Source organism: Arachis ipaensis, chromosome B1 (genome assembly GCF_059453495.1).
Source record: "Arachis ipaensis isolate K30076 ecotype BB chromosome B1, ASM5945349v1, whole genome shotgun sequence".
Classification (NCBI taxonomy): Eukaryota; Viridiplantae; Streptophyta; class Magnoliopsida; order Fabales; family Fabaceae; genus Arachis; species Arachis ipaensis.
The window spans coordinates 44,569,885-44,584,495 of record NC_142436.1 but is presented as its reverse complement, the minus strand read 5'-3'; the positions used below and the strand labels follow the sequence as shown (position 1 = coordinate 44,584,495).

General features: G+C 34.7%; 1 protein-coding gene across 2 annotated transcripts; it reads right to left on the bottom strand.

Annotated features, from left to right (window-relative positions):
* Positions 1-1,614: 1,614 nt before the first annotated feature.
* Positions 1,615-4,982, bottom strand: NUDT8 (nudix hydrolase homolog 8). 2 transcript variants are annotated; one of them, XM_016332387.3, is made up of 9 exons: positions 4,572-4,982; positions 4,040-4,323; positions 3,541-3,606; positions 3,159-3,296; positions 2,994-3,071; positions 2,829-2,879; positions 2,691-2,725; positions 2,402-2,510; positions 1,615-2,146 (listed from the first exon to the last, which is right to left on the bottom strand). In XM_016332387.3, the coding sequence occupies exons 1-9, from the start codon at positions 4,699-4,701 to the stop codon at positions 1,937-1,939; spliced, it is 1,101 nt and encodes a 366-aa protein (XP_016187873.1). In that variant the 5' UTR covers positions 4,702-4,982; the 3' UTR covers positions 1,615-1,936. The 2 variants fall into 2 exon arrangements, with proteins under 2 accessions (XP_016187873.1, XP_088357518.1); XM_088501392.1 differs by having other exon boundaries at positions 1,676-2,083.
* Positions 4,983-14,611: the final 9,629 nt, after the last annotated feature.

The following is a 14,611-nucleotide window of genomic DNA, read 5'->3' as shown; positions in this document are numbered from 1 at the left end:
TACCACTCATTGGCTTTTTCTTACAAATCTCATCATGTTTGCCTTTTTTCCAATGATACTCAAATAGACTAAACTGAAAAAGAATTACAAAATGAGAACCATGAAGGAGAAGAACAAGAACAACTCAGAGAGCTATAGAAACCTAAACAAGTGCTCTTTCTCTCTTGCCCAATCCTTGGTCGTTCACCCCTATTATACAGGAGTGAAGCTTCCAAAGTTTGAACCAAGTTCAACACTTGGGTTGTCTTCTTCTCCAACATCAGAACTAGCAGCGGTGTGTTTAGAGGAGAGAGAATGTCGAATCTGTGACATACAACATACCCATTCTCTTTCAACATTTTTGTTCAAGCTCCTTTGATCTTGGTCGTGTATCTTTTCTTTGGCCCCAAGTTTGATTCTTGATCATTGATGAGCTTCTGAGCATATTTGACTTCACTTTCTCCATAGTTGCTTGATTTATGCTTGAAACTCAGCAGATTTCTTCACGGTTTCTTGGTGAAGCACAGATGGAGAAATCAACTTTTGAGATACTTTGTCCAGATGAGATTTACCCCTTTGTTGTAGCCCTTCTTCTATTTCGTCTTGCTTGGATTCGAAAACCACCTTTTTGTTCTTGACCGTGTCCTAGTTTCGGATCTTTCCTTTTCTTTCTTCTTGCTTCAGAGTGATTTGACGTGAGGAGAATAGGAGAGAGAAGAGAGAGTTTGTATACAGTGAAAGTGAAAGAAGTTTTAAATGGAATTAATTTGTTTGCCCGGTTAGTGAGAAGAGAAATAGGTTTAAGTGTGGTCACTGAATTTGGGCTTGGATTAGGCCAATTTTATCTTTGTTTCTTTCATTTGATTCACCCGTCCAGCTTTCTTAGATCAAGTTTGGAATGAGTGAAGTGGTACATCTGAAATTAGTATAGGGCCAGATTGTGTGTGTATATGGGCTTTGATTATTTACTTCTTGGGCCTGTTTTATTTTCTGCACACTAAAATAAACACATCTCACAACCAATTGATAATTAATCTAATAATGTTTGGTCATCATTTTTAATCATGTTTTAGTTTTTCAAACTCAACATGCTGCTTTTTCTTGATCCTTATACCTTTCTGACGTCGATTAACTTGAGCGTCACCGTTTTTGCAAGTATCTTTCCTATTTTACTTGTAGATAGTCGCTAACTAGAAAGTTTTGTCCTCTTTTGAAGGCTAACCCTCTACCAGACCTAGTTACTATTGAACAAATCTAATAAATTAAATTTTAATTGTTATACGAAACACTTTTTTAAAATATATTACATGAATAAAATTAAATTATATTTTTATATTAATTTTTATTTCAATATAATACATAAATAAGCTTAAATTTTATTTTTATATATTGAATTACTTAATTTTGATATAATTATTCAACAAAATATGCGTTGTAAATTTTAATTTTATATATTTTTAATTATGATTGGGTCAAAGGTTAAACCAATAATATACTAATTGAAGTAATGATTCAACAATAATCTAATATTTTGAATAGATTTATTACCGGTTATTCTTAGAACTATGTTGAAACAGAAAATAACTTGAATGCTACCATAATTGGTCTAAATAAAAAGTAGCTATACACATAGCATTGCTGAAGAAAAAAGTTCTGCAACTTCAGTTTAATATGTTAACCTTCAAATATACAATGATGTTTTAATTCCAGGGATGATTATATTGAAGGCCCATAAATATCGTGGCTCTTCTATTTACAATATAGTAGGATACATTATTATTTAAGATATCTATATACATTCGAAATAACATTGCACTTATATTATTACATCGGGCATATATCGGAGATATCTGATGAAAGGTGCAATAATTAGCTCAACTTTCAGGCTGTTGCTGTTATTTGAGAACTTGTTGAACGGTTCTTGCTTTCTTCCTTTGAAGTTTTTGAGATCCTTGGCTTAATTTCCTACACAGTTGATATCTTCATCATTGTCTATAACATTATAGTACAGGGAAGAGACCCTGCCATCAAACTTTGAAACTACTTGGTGAGTCGAAAGGCCGCAATAACGCTTCCCGAGACGGGCGACCAAGATGTCTATGATCTGTTTGAACATGGAATCTTCTTGGATTAGTGGTTGCTTCACAAAATCTACCAGGGGCATCCACTGCACACATATATCACATCAAAGTTGTGGAAATCCTCAACTCAAATAGGAACTTAAAAGAAGCAGCCACCTCCAATTTAAGTTACTGTGGCATGCACCAATATTGTACTCCTAATAGGTCATATCTAATAAATATTTCAGAAGAAAAAGATTAGCATTATGAGATTTCATTGATTGAACTAACTTTATGCTATAGTTAAATGTGCGTGCAGCATATAGTTTTCTTTAACTGTCTCTAATGAGTAAATATCAAACCTTTGCAGCTTCAATTTCATGATCATCGACAACAATCTTGGACGATAGGGCTCTTAGCATGCAGATGAAGAACAGATCTGATTTATCGAAAGCCACATTATGCGCATGCCTGCGGTTGATGATTAAATTTATCAGTCACAAAGAAAATTGCAACCGTAATGGATCAAAAGCACTAAATTCAGCACCAATCTATAAACATATATCCTAATTCCTTGCAATTTACACAATTTTATAAAAAAATATTTCAACTTCTTGATTGCATAATTGCAAGTATGAATGTTGTTGTTACCTGAATGCTATGACTTCTATAAACTCTGTATCAATCTGTAGTTTAAAGCACCAGTATCAAAGGTAAGCCCTCGGTTTTTGCAGTTGATAAATAGTACACGACACGAGTTAATGAATATTTGGAAGTTCATGAACTTACGCCGGTTTCTTCCTTCACTTCTCTTATGGCTCCTGTGTATATCTCCTCTGCCTGGTATTTCAGACAAGTGGTAAAGAATTCAAGTTTCAGTATAACTCAATACCATCTCAATTGGTTCATTATCTCTTTCTTCTTAAATGAGTGCGGCTATAAAATTATGTATACCTCGAGAATGAATCCGGTTGGAATCTTCCAAAGACCAAGGATTTCAGGAGAGCAATGTTTTTCTTGCACTACAAGCACCTTTACAAATTTATGAATCGATATAGAAATTTCAGAACATGTAATAACTTTTCAAATGAGCTTGATTGGTAATAGGAGCAATCATACCTCGTTGTTTTCGTTGATGACAAATCCCCCAACTCCTACTAGATGCGACGCATTGGCCGGAAGCATGCAAGGTCCTTCAGGAATCCAGTAAGTTAACATCACATATCCCGGCTCTGCGTGGTGGTATTGAAATCCTTCCTGAGACCAAAGTTAGTTACTCATAGGTTCATTTCATTCAACACTCCTGTGACTAAAATTCCACCAAATGTGTTTGGTAACTATCTCGCGACAGAAATGCAAAGAGAGGGAAAGGTTTTAAAACTTGTTGATTTTCTGTCCATCCAATAATTAGGGACAAGCAGAGAATTTACACGATTTTTCTGTCTAGTCACTAGTAATCTTTAATTCTTCATTCATATTAACATGTGAAAAGTTAAATTACCTTGATAGAAACTGGAACAAGGTCAGATTTCTCAATAGGCAACTTAAGCCAAATCCCCTTCTTTCCCTGCAAATCCTCATAAGTCAGGTGTGGTTTGTGCAGAGCATGAACATTCACACATGATGCTAAAGTGAGATTTTCCATGGTAACTACTTTTCTAATCAGATATAGCAAACTCTGACACGAGAAATCAACTTGTTGGTCCATCTACTTATTTTAAGACCATGAGATATGTTTACTTATTTTACAAGTTTAAGAAGAATCTCCACCCTAGGATTGAACTCACACCCTATTCCAAAGGGGTGTCTGCGAGTTTTGGTGTTCCAGAAAATGGAAGAAAGGGACAGGTTTGAAGAATAAAGCAAAGTCATTTTACTCTTCAGACCTTTCCCTCTGAAACTCTAACTCGCAAATACACCCTAAAGTTCTAGGTTGCTTGTCTCCTCAACTTGCATACAGTTCTTGTAACTGAGGATCAGAAATTGAGCAGAGGATTTACCATCTTTTTCCAATGTGAAAGAGACAAATTCAGGGAACGAGCAAAAACAGACGGATTGGTTGGCAACCTATCTGGATCAATGACAACTCCACCATACTCATCATCATAGGCTTCAAGTACTTTCAGATTTCTTGTGAAAAGGCTCCAAGTTGAACCGTTTAATCCATTAGAACTGTGAAAACTTGTTTCTGCTGCAACATTATTTGCACCACCAGCTAAGCTTATGATAGCTTTATTTGCCAAGTAATGGTTCTCAGGACCACCATAAGTCCTAACAATTATCCCTGAAATCCAAGATGAGAGAACACAGTTATTAAACCCAAGAAAATAATAACTTCTTCGGTTTCTTTTTTTTTTTTTTTTTAATTCGGTATTTGGTAACATCTTTTATAGTTAGGCAGTAAAAAAGAAACAAAAGAAAGGGCACACATTATTTAGCAAAAAATTAAGAACAAGTCAAATAGCAGTTCATCAGTAGAAGAAAAGCTCACACTACCATTCAATGCAGTGAGAAAAAAAAGATTGGGGTTACCTCTTGGAGACTTGGAAAATCTAACACCAAATTTTTGCATAAAAGCATTGTAAGAATAGGAAGACGATCTTGCAAGAAGAGCAACTTCAGAAGAGGACAGGGAATTGGAAGAGAAGGATTTGAGGTCCATCAAAATCACTAACTTCACTTGTCGCCACAGTTTCAGTGTCCAATGAAATCAAGTTTGCAAATGCGTAGTAAACACGTATATTCACAGAAATCTAGGATTCAATTGCACATATCGAGGACAGATTCATAGGAATAATCTACAAGGTTTTCTATAACAATAATTGATTATGAGAAGCAACAAGCGAAAGCAGATAAATGGTGTGACATTTGGACAAGTGATGCATATATAATGAATCCGAGTCTTGGCGCAACTCTTTTGGAACTGGTGGTCGAAATCAAACCGTTGTGTTACGCATCACATCACTAAAATAGAAGGTGCTTTGTCGTGTTTCTACTTTTGTTTAAAACGATAAATGAATAACTAAAAATATTAGTTAATTTTTTTAAAAATTAATTTTTATTTTGAATGTTAAATTTTAAGTTTTTATTTTTAAATTTAAATTCCAATTTTTTAAAAATAAAGGTTAAAAAATTAGAATTTTTTCACTTGAATGAAATTTAATAAAAAATTATTTAATTATGCATTTTTCTAAACTGAATTCGTTACATTTTTTTAACATGTAAGTCGAACTTTTGAACAACGATTTAAGAATTTAATTATGTAATTTATTTTTACATTTTTATTTTTTGTGTGTTTATTAGTGTCGGATTTATCCCATGATAAATTCGACGAAAATATATAATTTAAAAAATAAATTAATTCATATTGAAAAATTTACTCGATGATAAATTTGACCGTAGTCATAAATTTTAATTTTTTATTATTATTTAAATAGGCTATATAGAATACTAGTTATAACCTGATATATCATAATAAATATGTCAAGAATTAATATTCAAATTTGAATTGATGAAAATAAAATATTATTTTTAATTAAAATAGTCAATTATAATATAAAATAACAAAGAGAAAAATGATAATTATTGTTAAACAAATTAAAAGAAAACCTAATCATTGTGGATCCTAATAATCGTCATCGTTGTTGTCATCTTCCTGGTCCTACTGTGTCGGCAGTCTAAGTTATGGTCTTTTGTTGTTACTATGCCATGTCATTTGAGAGGCCAAACTCATCGAGGCATACAATCTTTTTAGCCTAGGGATTTAGGGCAAGTAGTGCATCCTTTTGACTAGAATTTTCTGTAACCTCTATTTACTAATCCTTTCTCTCTCTGCTTGATATATCAGTGTATCGTGAAAAATTTGCAAGCAGTGAGGTCTACATCTCTCTTGTAATACAACATGCAACCATTCATGCAACAATCAATTTTCATCAAATTTAGATTTAGTTTTAAAACTAGTTTCTTTATCTCATAATGACTCTGAGGGATGCCAGTAGTTTTGAATGGTACTAATTCATTATGAAGGGTGGCCCATTTATCAAAAGACTCTTGTGTGCAAGGTTGTCAAACTCGCAAGTCTAAGCAAACTCGTGGAGCTAACTTAGACTTGACTCGTGGACTCAACTCATAAATTCGTATGAGTTTACATGTTATAAATTCTTTTAATATATATATATATCCGATCTCCCCGACGCCTAGGAAGTTGTCTGGGCGCTCTTCTGCTAGCTTCTTACTGCAAGACATAAAGTGAAAGCCCCATCAAAGGTAAGATACCCTGGCTTTCAGTTGCAGTACTGGTCATTGGTCCTAAGACCTCACTCAAAAGAAGAAAGAGCACCCGAACCAAGATCTGTTGAAAGAAATCGAGTTCGGTCAGAGACTAGAAAAGTACGAAATCCGAATAATGAAAAAAGTAGGTAGTAGGCCTTCACTTATATATATATATATATATATATATATATATATATATATCAAATTTAGACATTCAAATTAATAATTTCAACCGCAAAACACATAATAAACTAAAATAGAAGTACAAATTATAATAAATAGCAATTCAAATCCTTAAGTAAGTACAACATAGAAATAGAAGAAATACTAGCAATTCATAATGATGTCTTGAACCAACATTCTCAATCATTCTATCCCTAAATAAACAAAATCAAATAATCCAATTACTAATACTAATATTTAATACTATTAACATTTAATACTATAATAAATTATAAGTTGTAATACTTGTAAAATCTAAATCTGCAAATCTTCAATAGCCTAACCCAATAAAGCTAAAAGCAATAATATTTAAAAAAAAAATACCTGTAACAAACTTTCTAGTGCTTCACCAACTTGTAGACTTACTAGATAGTGGCAGTGGCAGCTGCTACAAATTAGAAGCTTGAATGTAGCGACCGAACAACGTAGTTGAAGTGAATGATGGTCAAGTAGGCAGTTGTGATAAAGAATGGAGGCAGAACAATGCTAGGAGAAGCAGGCGAACAATAATAGCATGTCAGATAGCAGCACGATGGTGAATGATAGACGATAGAAGAACATAGAAAGCATGATATTTGTGACTAAAGAGACTTAAAAACAATGCATAGAGTGAGAGGGGAAATGAGTCAGTGTTCTAGATAAAAACCCTAGGGAAAACGCTTTCCTCTCTTTTTCTTGGGCTAAATGATGTCATTTTTAGCCAAAACTGGGCAACAATTCAGACTCGTTAACTCGCACCTGGGCTCACGAGTTTGAGTCGAGTTTACTCAAGACCGAGTTTGTATTCGAGTTAACTTGATTCCACAACCTACGAGTTTACAAGTTAACTCACGAGTTTGACAATAATGCTTGGTGTGATCTGACGTAGACTTAATACTCATCATTCTAACACAGGCACATAATTTAGAGTGAATATACCCCTCAAATAGTGGTTGTGCAACAGATTCTAACAAATCATAAAATCTCTTTGCTATGGGTTAGACTCTTCTTCAACTTTTTTCATAAAATTAACACTGACTGCATCAAATACCATCTCATTGTATCGTTCTTGGTTACCCTCCAAATTCACCTCTTCTATGTTCACTTCTCTAACCAAGTTCACCCTCTTTGACCGACCCTCAAACTTATTGGCAATTGGTGTAGACCAATTGATTTCCTACTCATCAACTTCTCTGTATTCAATTTACACCAATACCCATCCTTGAACTTGTTACAATACGGGTGAAGGATTATATTTGAAGCTCCTAACCGTTTAGTTAGTTGACACTTATAGCATGGACACCTAGATACCCGTTGAGACTTAAAAGGTTCTATGTTGAACACATATGCAACAAATTGATCAACACCCTTAAAGAACTCATGTTTTAGGCCCAGTTTGGATAAACAACTTAATTAAGTTACTTTTGAAAAAATAGCTTAAACAATAAATGGTTATATTAAAAGTAGCTTATAAATAAGTTATTTTATGTTTGAATTTTTAGTTCTAAAAGTACTTATTTTATAGAAATGTGATAAAAAAATAGTAGAATTATAAGAGAAGTCATTTTTTTTAAATTCTCTATAAGCTTTTAAATAGCTTTTTAGAAAGCTGATTTGGTTTTGAAAATTGCACTAGACATTAATACTACTACTTTTCATAACTCAAAAGTTCAAAAAAGTTACTTTTGAAACTTCCCAAACAGGCTCTTAATCTCCCCGTTTACTGTTATCCTTATCATACATCCATAAAATGATGACTCAAAATTATTTTGTCACAAACAACTTAGAATTCAACCAATAACATCACTTAAATTATTAATTTTTAAAAAAGAATTGGTAAAATTTTAACTATAATTAGACACATCGATCAAATATAACTTTCAATTTTTATAAACCAAACAAATTCAACAACATATACGTAATTCAACAAATGTCTTTAAGCAATGTTAATCAAAACTCAGTAGAATTTTTCCTTAATTCAGAGGACTCCACCAAATTTAAAAATCTCAATTTTCATAAAGTAAATAATTGCAAGCATAAATAAAACAAGGATGCATTCAAACAAATACCAAATTCTAGCCATTATAGTATGCATTCCTTTATTATTCTATAATTTTTTAGCAAACAAGAATTTTAAGAAGGCACCATTAGATAACATTCTCTCACTTTCATCCTAAAACTCTATCCTAAAAAAATTAAATCCAATATAAAATTTAAACAATTTAATATCTTCAGAGATGGAGAACTAATTTGAGTACTGCACAAATAAACCCACAAAATTAAATATAACTGCATGAACAACCCATAACTAAAACTACATAAAAAAAATTAAAAAAAAATTAAGTTAATAACTTCACTAAATTATATAAAGTAACATTGAACCTAAATAATCTTAATTACCTTAAATTTTATTATAACCCCATAAAATAGCATAATCTAAAATAACTAAATTTTTATTAAATGAAACAAAATCACAACTGTAATGACTATGTAAAAATTCAAAACATAAATATACATAAAAATTATTTTAAATTTTGATTAAAATTAACATATTAAACATAAACAATAGTTATTACCTTAAATTTTATTAAAAATCTTAAAATAACATATTCTAAAGTAAATAAAATTTTATCAGATGAAATAAAATATAATTGCAATGTAATCAAAATAAGAGAATACACACACATTTAAAAATAATTTTAATTAATACCATTGAAGAAATAAATTAATTAAATTTGTAGAAATGTATATATAAAAATAACATAGATGTAGTGGTAGTGGTTCAATCACGGTGATGGTGATGGAACAGGGGTGGCGGCGGTAGTAAGTCCGGTGGCTAACAAGGGTTAGGGTTTTCAATAAATAATATAAAATAAAAATAAAATAAAAACTCAATGTTAGGTTAGGGGTTCTTACCTGAAGGAGACGTAATGGGTGAAAGTGGTATCAACAGAGGGTAGCTGCCGGGGGGGGGGTGTAGTTACAATAGTGACCGAATTTACTCACAATGACACATATGACGATGAGAAAGGCAACAATAAGTGCAGCAACGACCGTGAAGGTTGGAGCGGCAGTGACGGTGGTTACAAGTGTGAGTATGGGAGGAGAGGAGGAGAGGAAAGAGAGAGAGAGAGAAGAGAGATAGAAGAGTTTTGAAGAATAGGGGCAAGGGGTTCACCTAGAACTCTAAGTATTCAAATTACCATCGGATTTTCAAACGGAAAAATCTGACGATAACGTTGTTTCATCAAATGAAATGGTACATTATTAAAATGGATTATCGTTAAAAATTACTATCGTAAAATCCAATGCTAAAGGTGAGCCAATTTAAATATATTACACGTCATTTGTTACCATCAGGTTTTCTGTGAAAAATACAAATCTGATGGTAACTTTTCATGTAACAACCTAGTGATGCACCACTATTTCGTGATACATTTTGTATTTAATTGAGTGGATTTTATCCATCAAACTCACACTTGTTCATAGAAATCGCATGTTTTATATTTTCCTTCCTGATTTTTTGCTATGATTGAAAACATGCTTCTTTGGCCTTAATTTTGCTATGTTTAATCCTCTCTTATTAACATTCGATGCCTTGATATGTGTGTTAAGTGTTTTCAAGGTTTATAGGGTAGAAATGGCTTAGAGGATGAAAAGGATGCATGCAAAAGTAGAAGAAATACAAGAAATTGAAGGAATTGCTAAAGCTGTCCAGCCTGACCTCTTTGTACTAAATTGACCATAACTTGAGCTACAGAGGTCCAAATGAGGCGGTTTCAGTTGCGTTGGAAAGCTAACATCCGGGGCTTCGAAATGATATATAATTTGCCATAGTTGCAACGCTGTTAGGCGAGGCGCATGCGTGACCTGGCGAAAGTTCAATCCACGTGTACGCGTGGACAACGCGTACGCGTGACAGAGCGACGTGCTGGACGTATCAGAAATCGTCCCCAGCGATTTCTGGACTATTTTTGAACCAGTTTTTGGCCCAGAAAACACATATTAGAGGCTACATAGTGGGGGAATCAACTCAATTCATACAACTTCTCATAATTCACAATTTTAGGTTTTAGATATAGTTTCTAGAGAGAGAGGCTCTCTCCTCTCTCTAGGTTTTAGGATTTAGGATTTCTCTTAGGTCAGGTTTACTTCTTCTCCATTCCAGGTTCAATGTTCCTTTAATTTAGTTTCTCTTCTACTTTTATTTATTCTATTACTTTAGTTTGTTTATTTTTCTAATTTGGTTTATGAACTCCATGTTAGATTTAATTTCTTTATTTAATGCAATTTGAGGTATTTCAGATTTATGATTTTAAATTTAGCTTTTTACATTCTTAGTTTTGATTGATTAATTGGAGACGCTTGAGTTATCAAACTCCTTTGTTGATTGATAATTGAGAGTTGCTAATTGACTTGAATTTCACTAACTCTAGTCTTTCCTTGGGAGTTGACTAGGACTTGAGGATTCATATTGATTCATCCACTTGACCTCCCTTCATAGTTAGAGGATAACCAAGTGGGAGCAATGAACAATTCTCATCATAATTGATAAGGATAACTAGGATAGGACGTCCAGTTTTCATACCTTGCTAAGAGTTTTCTTAATTATTAATTTACTTTCTTGCAATTTATTTTTCTGGTCCTTATTTAAAAACCCCAAAAATACACTTTTTCATAACCAATAATAAAATACACCTCCCTGCAATTTCTTGAGAGACGACCCAAGGTTTAAATACTTCGGTTATTATTTTTATTGGGTTTGCTTTAGTGACAAACAAGTTTTTGTACGAAAGGATTCTTTGTTGGTTTAGAAACTATACTTGCAACGAGAATTTATTTGTAAAATTCTTTACCAACGAAAATCCGTTCGTCAAAATGGCGCCGTTGCTGGGGAATTGCAAACGTGTGCCTTATTATTGGTTATTGTAAATATTTGCTTTTGCTTGTTTATTTGTTTTTGTTTTTAATTTTTATTAGCTACTATGAATTCTCACCCCTGTCACTATGAGTTTGGTTCCAATGTTGTTGTAGGGAATGGAAGCTATATGGGAACATGCATCAAGGTTGGAACAATCAAAGATGGGAGGAGCCACAAGGATTTGATCAATCCTCTTGGCAACAACCCCCTCCAATGTGCTATAACCAACAACCATTCTATGATGCATACCAAGACAATAGTTATGGTAGACCTCTTCGTGACAACCAACCTCCACCAAATTACTATGGTCAAGAGCCATTCCAGGGTGCGTACCAAGATGATGAATATGGTGGACCCCTTGTAGTTAGCAACAAGCCCCACCATATGCTTATGAACCACCTCCTCACCATAATTTTGAACCACCATACTCACAAGCCCCTTACCACCAAACACCCCATATGACCCTAATCCTTCTCCACCCTACCAACCACCATATGAACCATACATAGAACCACCCCAATTCCAAAACAATTACCCCCTTCATCTTCCTATGACGAGATGCTTCAATCTCTTACACAAGGACAAAAGACCATGGAGAACACACTTAACTCTACCTTAAACGGTCTGACCTCTGCTTTATAAGCTCTCGCCTCACAGATTGGATCATTGAATACTCCCAACAATCAACCCTCAAGATCTAGTGCACCTCCTTTTCAACCACATAATGATCTCTCCATCCCATCACTGCCCTCCATGGAAGAGCACCAACATTCATCAATCCAAGAGCAACATGATCCCAATGATGCTACTGACCCAAAACAAGAGAGGAGGGATCGGTTTCGCAAATTCATACTTCACAAGAAGCTAGAGGAGGCCCTAAAGGTGGAGGTAGGAGAGACCCTTGAAGGAAGTTGTCAAGAGGTGGAAGTCAATAATTTAACACCCTACCATACAAAGTCTTATGCTTAAGTCATAATTCAGAGATGGCAAGGTATTACGACCTCTAAAACAAAAATTTAGTACGTATAGTAGTATGAATAATTGATTATAACTAGGAGCCTTTGTAGAAAAAGGGGGTAAACAAAAACCGCGACTCGAACGGGCAACACTCCGATCGACAATGTAACGAACCGGGATAAGCTAACGCGAGATCATATATATAAAGAGTGTCAAAAACAAGAATATCAAGACTCAAAACCCGGCTGCGAAGAGAACCGGTCCGAGCATAGCAATATATACATATGATAAAATAAGGAAACCCCAAAGGAAACCCAAAGGGACACAAATACAGAAAACCTATTCTCCAAAAATCCCCTCTAGAAGGAGTCGTCACAGTTTGTATTATTTAATGGAGATAAAAATATCTAAACAAGATATATAACCCAAAACAGAGTCCCGAGAACAAAGGATCTTCGCTAATCCAGAAGTCTCCAGCATGCCTCAACGAGAAGCCTCGCGTCCTGCATCTGAAAACCACAAAATCCGCATGGGTGAGAACCAGAGGTCCCCAGCACGGTAACAGCTTCCACATATATAATACATAATAATAGAGGAAAGCCGAAGGCAATCCTAGAACTTCCTTTAGATAATATCAAAGCTTATAAACAAGCTAAACCGTAAGTGGCAACTGACTAAAGATTCTTCAGTCTAACTAATACTTCCCTTTCCAATTCCTTCAGACCTCCCAACCACCAGCAGGAGTATAATATAGCAAACACAGTTATATCAGACAAGAGATTTACAAATAGGAATAGATAAGGCATTTAGGCAATTAGCAAGTAATATGCAGTCAAATAGGCAATCTCAAACAATTCATGTAGTATGCTTATGATGCATGCCTGTCCCTAGTGGCTGATGATATCATCTGTCGGTTATAGAGCCAACCCGACAAGTCCTGGTAGCTAGCCATTGGACTGTCCCTCTGTCGTTCATCCCCAACTCGAGTTATACTCATCATAAACTTGATCATAATCATGATCCATATCCATCACCCTCACTGGTGAATATTTATCCATCACCATCACTGGTGAATATTTATGGGGGCGAGCTCATCCGGGCCTTTCACAGTGCCCGGCCACACTTACGACATTGGGTTAACAGAGCTTCGAGTCTCAACCTAGAGCACATGGTGGCTAGCCATTGCTACTACCCAGGGAAACCCTCATCTCCAATAGTGGAAGTGCCAACATTCACAATTCATTCAACAGCATATATGCATTTATACTTAGCCATAAACATGGCTCCGCCGCCACACGGCATAATCCAGCCATCCGGCTCACGGTTAAATCCATAACCAGCCAATTCATTAACAATTACGGCCATTCGGCCCATGGCATAACAAGCACTTCCACCGCCATCCTCCACATCTCACATAATCATCTTTGATCCTCATGGATCATTCATTTTTCCCTTGATTCACTCGCAAGTTACCACATTCACTAGCCCTTTTCCTTATGCTAGGCATATCATAATGATTTAAGACATAAGTGGTGAGATTAGAGGCTTAGAAGTATGAAGTTTGGCTTTTAAAACTCAAAAATCAACTTTGTGATGAAAACAGGGCCACGCGTACGCGCACTCCACGCGCACGCGTGAATGATGCTTTCTCGAAGAACGGCGCATACGCGCCAAGTGCGCCTACGCGCGAGGGGTCATTCTGCTAAAAATTTTCTAAGTTAAAAACTGCAAAATTCACATATTCAACCCCCAATCTTCCGACGGTCATAACTCTCTCATTTTAAATCATTTTTCACCCGTTCTTCGAACGGCATGGACATCCCGGATCCAATTTCATTTCTAAATGGAATTGGCACAAATCAAAGATCCGTAGTCCAAGTTATGTCCCGTCAAAGTATGCCCAAAAACCATATTTTTATTCAAAACCACAAAGTGCCATTTTCAAAACAAGCCACTTTCAACTCTTTTCAAAATCAATTAAAACATGCCAATTTCATCCCTTTTCTTTGAAATCAATCAAAGTGTACCAAATTCAACAACAAGCCATCCTCAACTCACGCATTGAAATTTTACCAAAATTCTCAAAACTACCTCCAACCATTTTAACACTTCTCAATCAAAAGGCCAAAGGATAAACACAATATTATGTCATACATCCTTCTCATCCCAATTTCTAACAATATCAATTTTCAATCAACCATCATTATACATAATCATCATA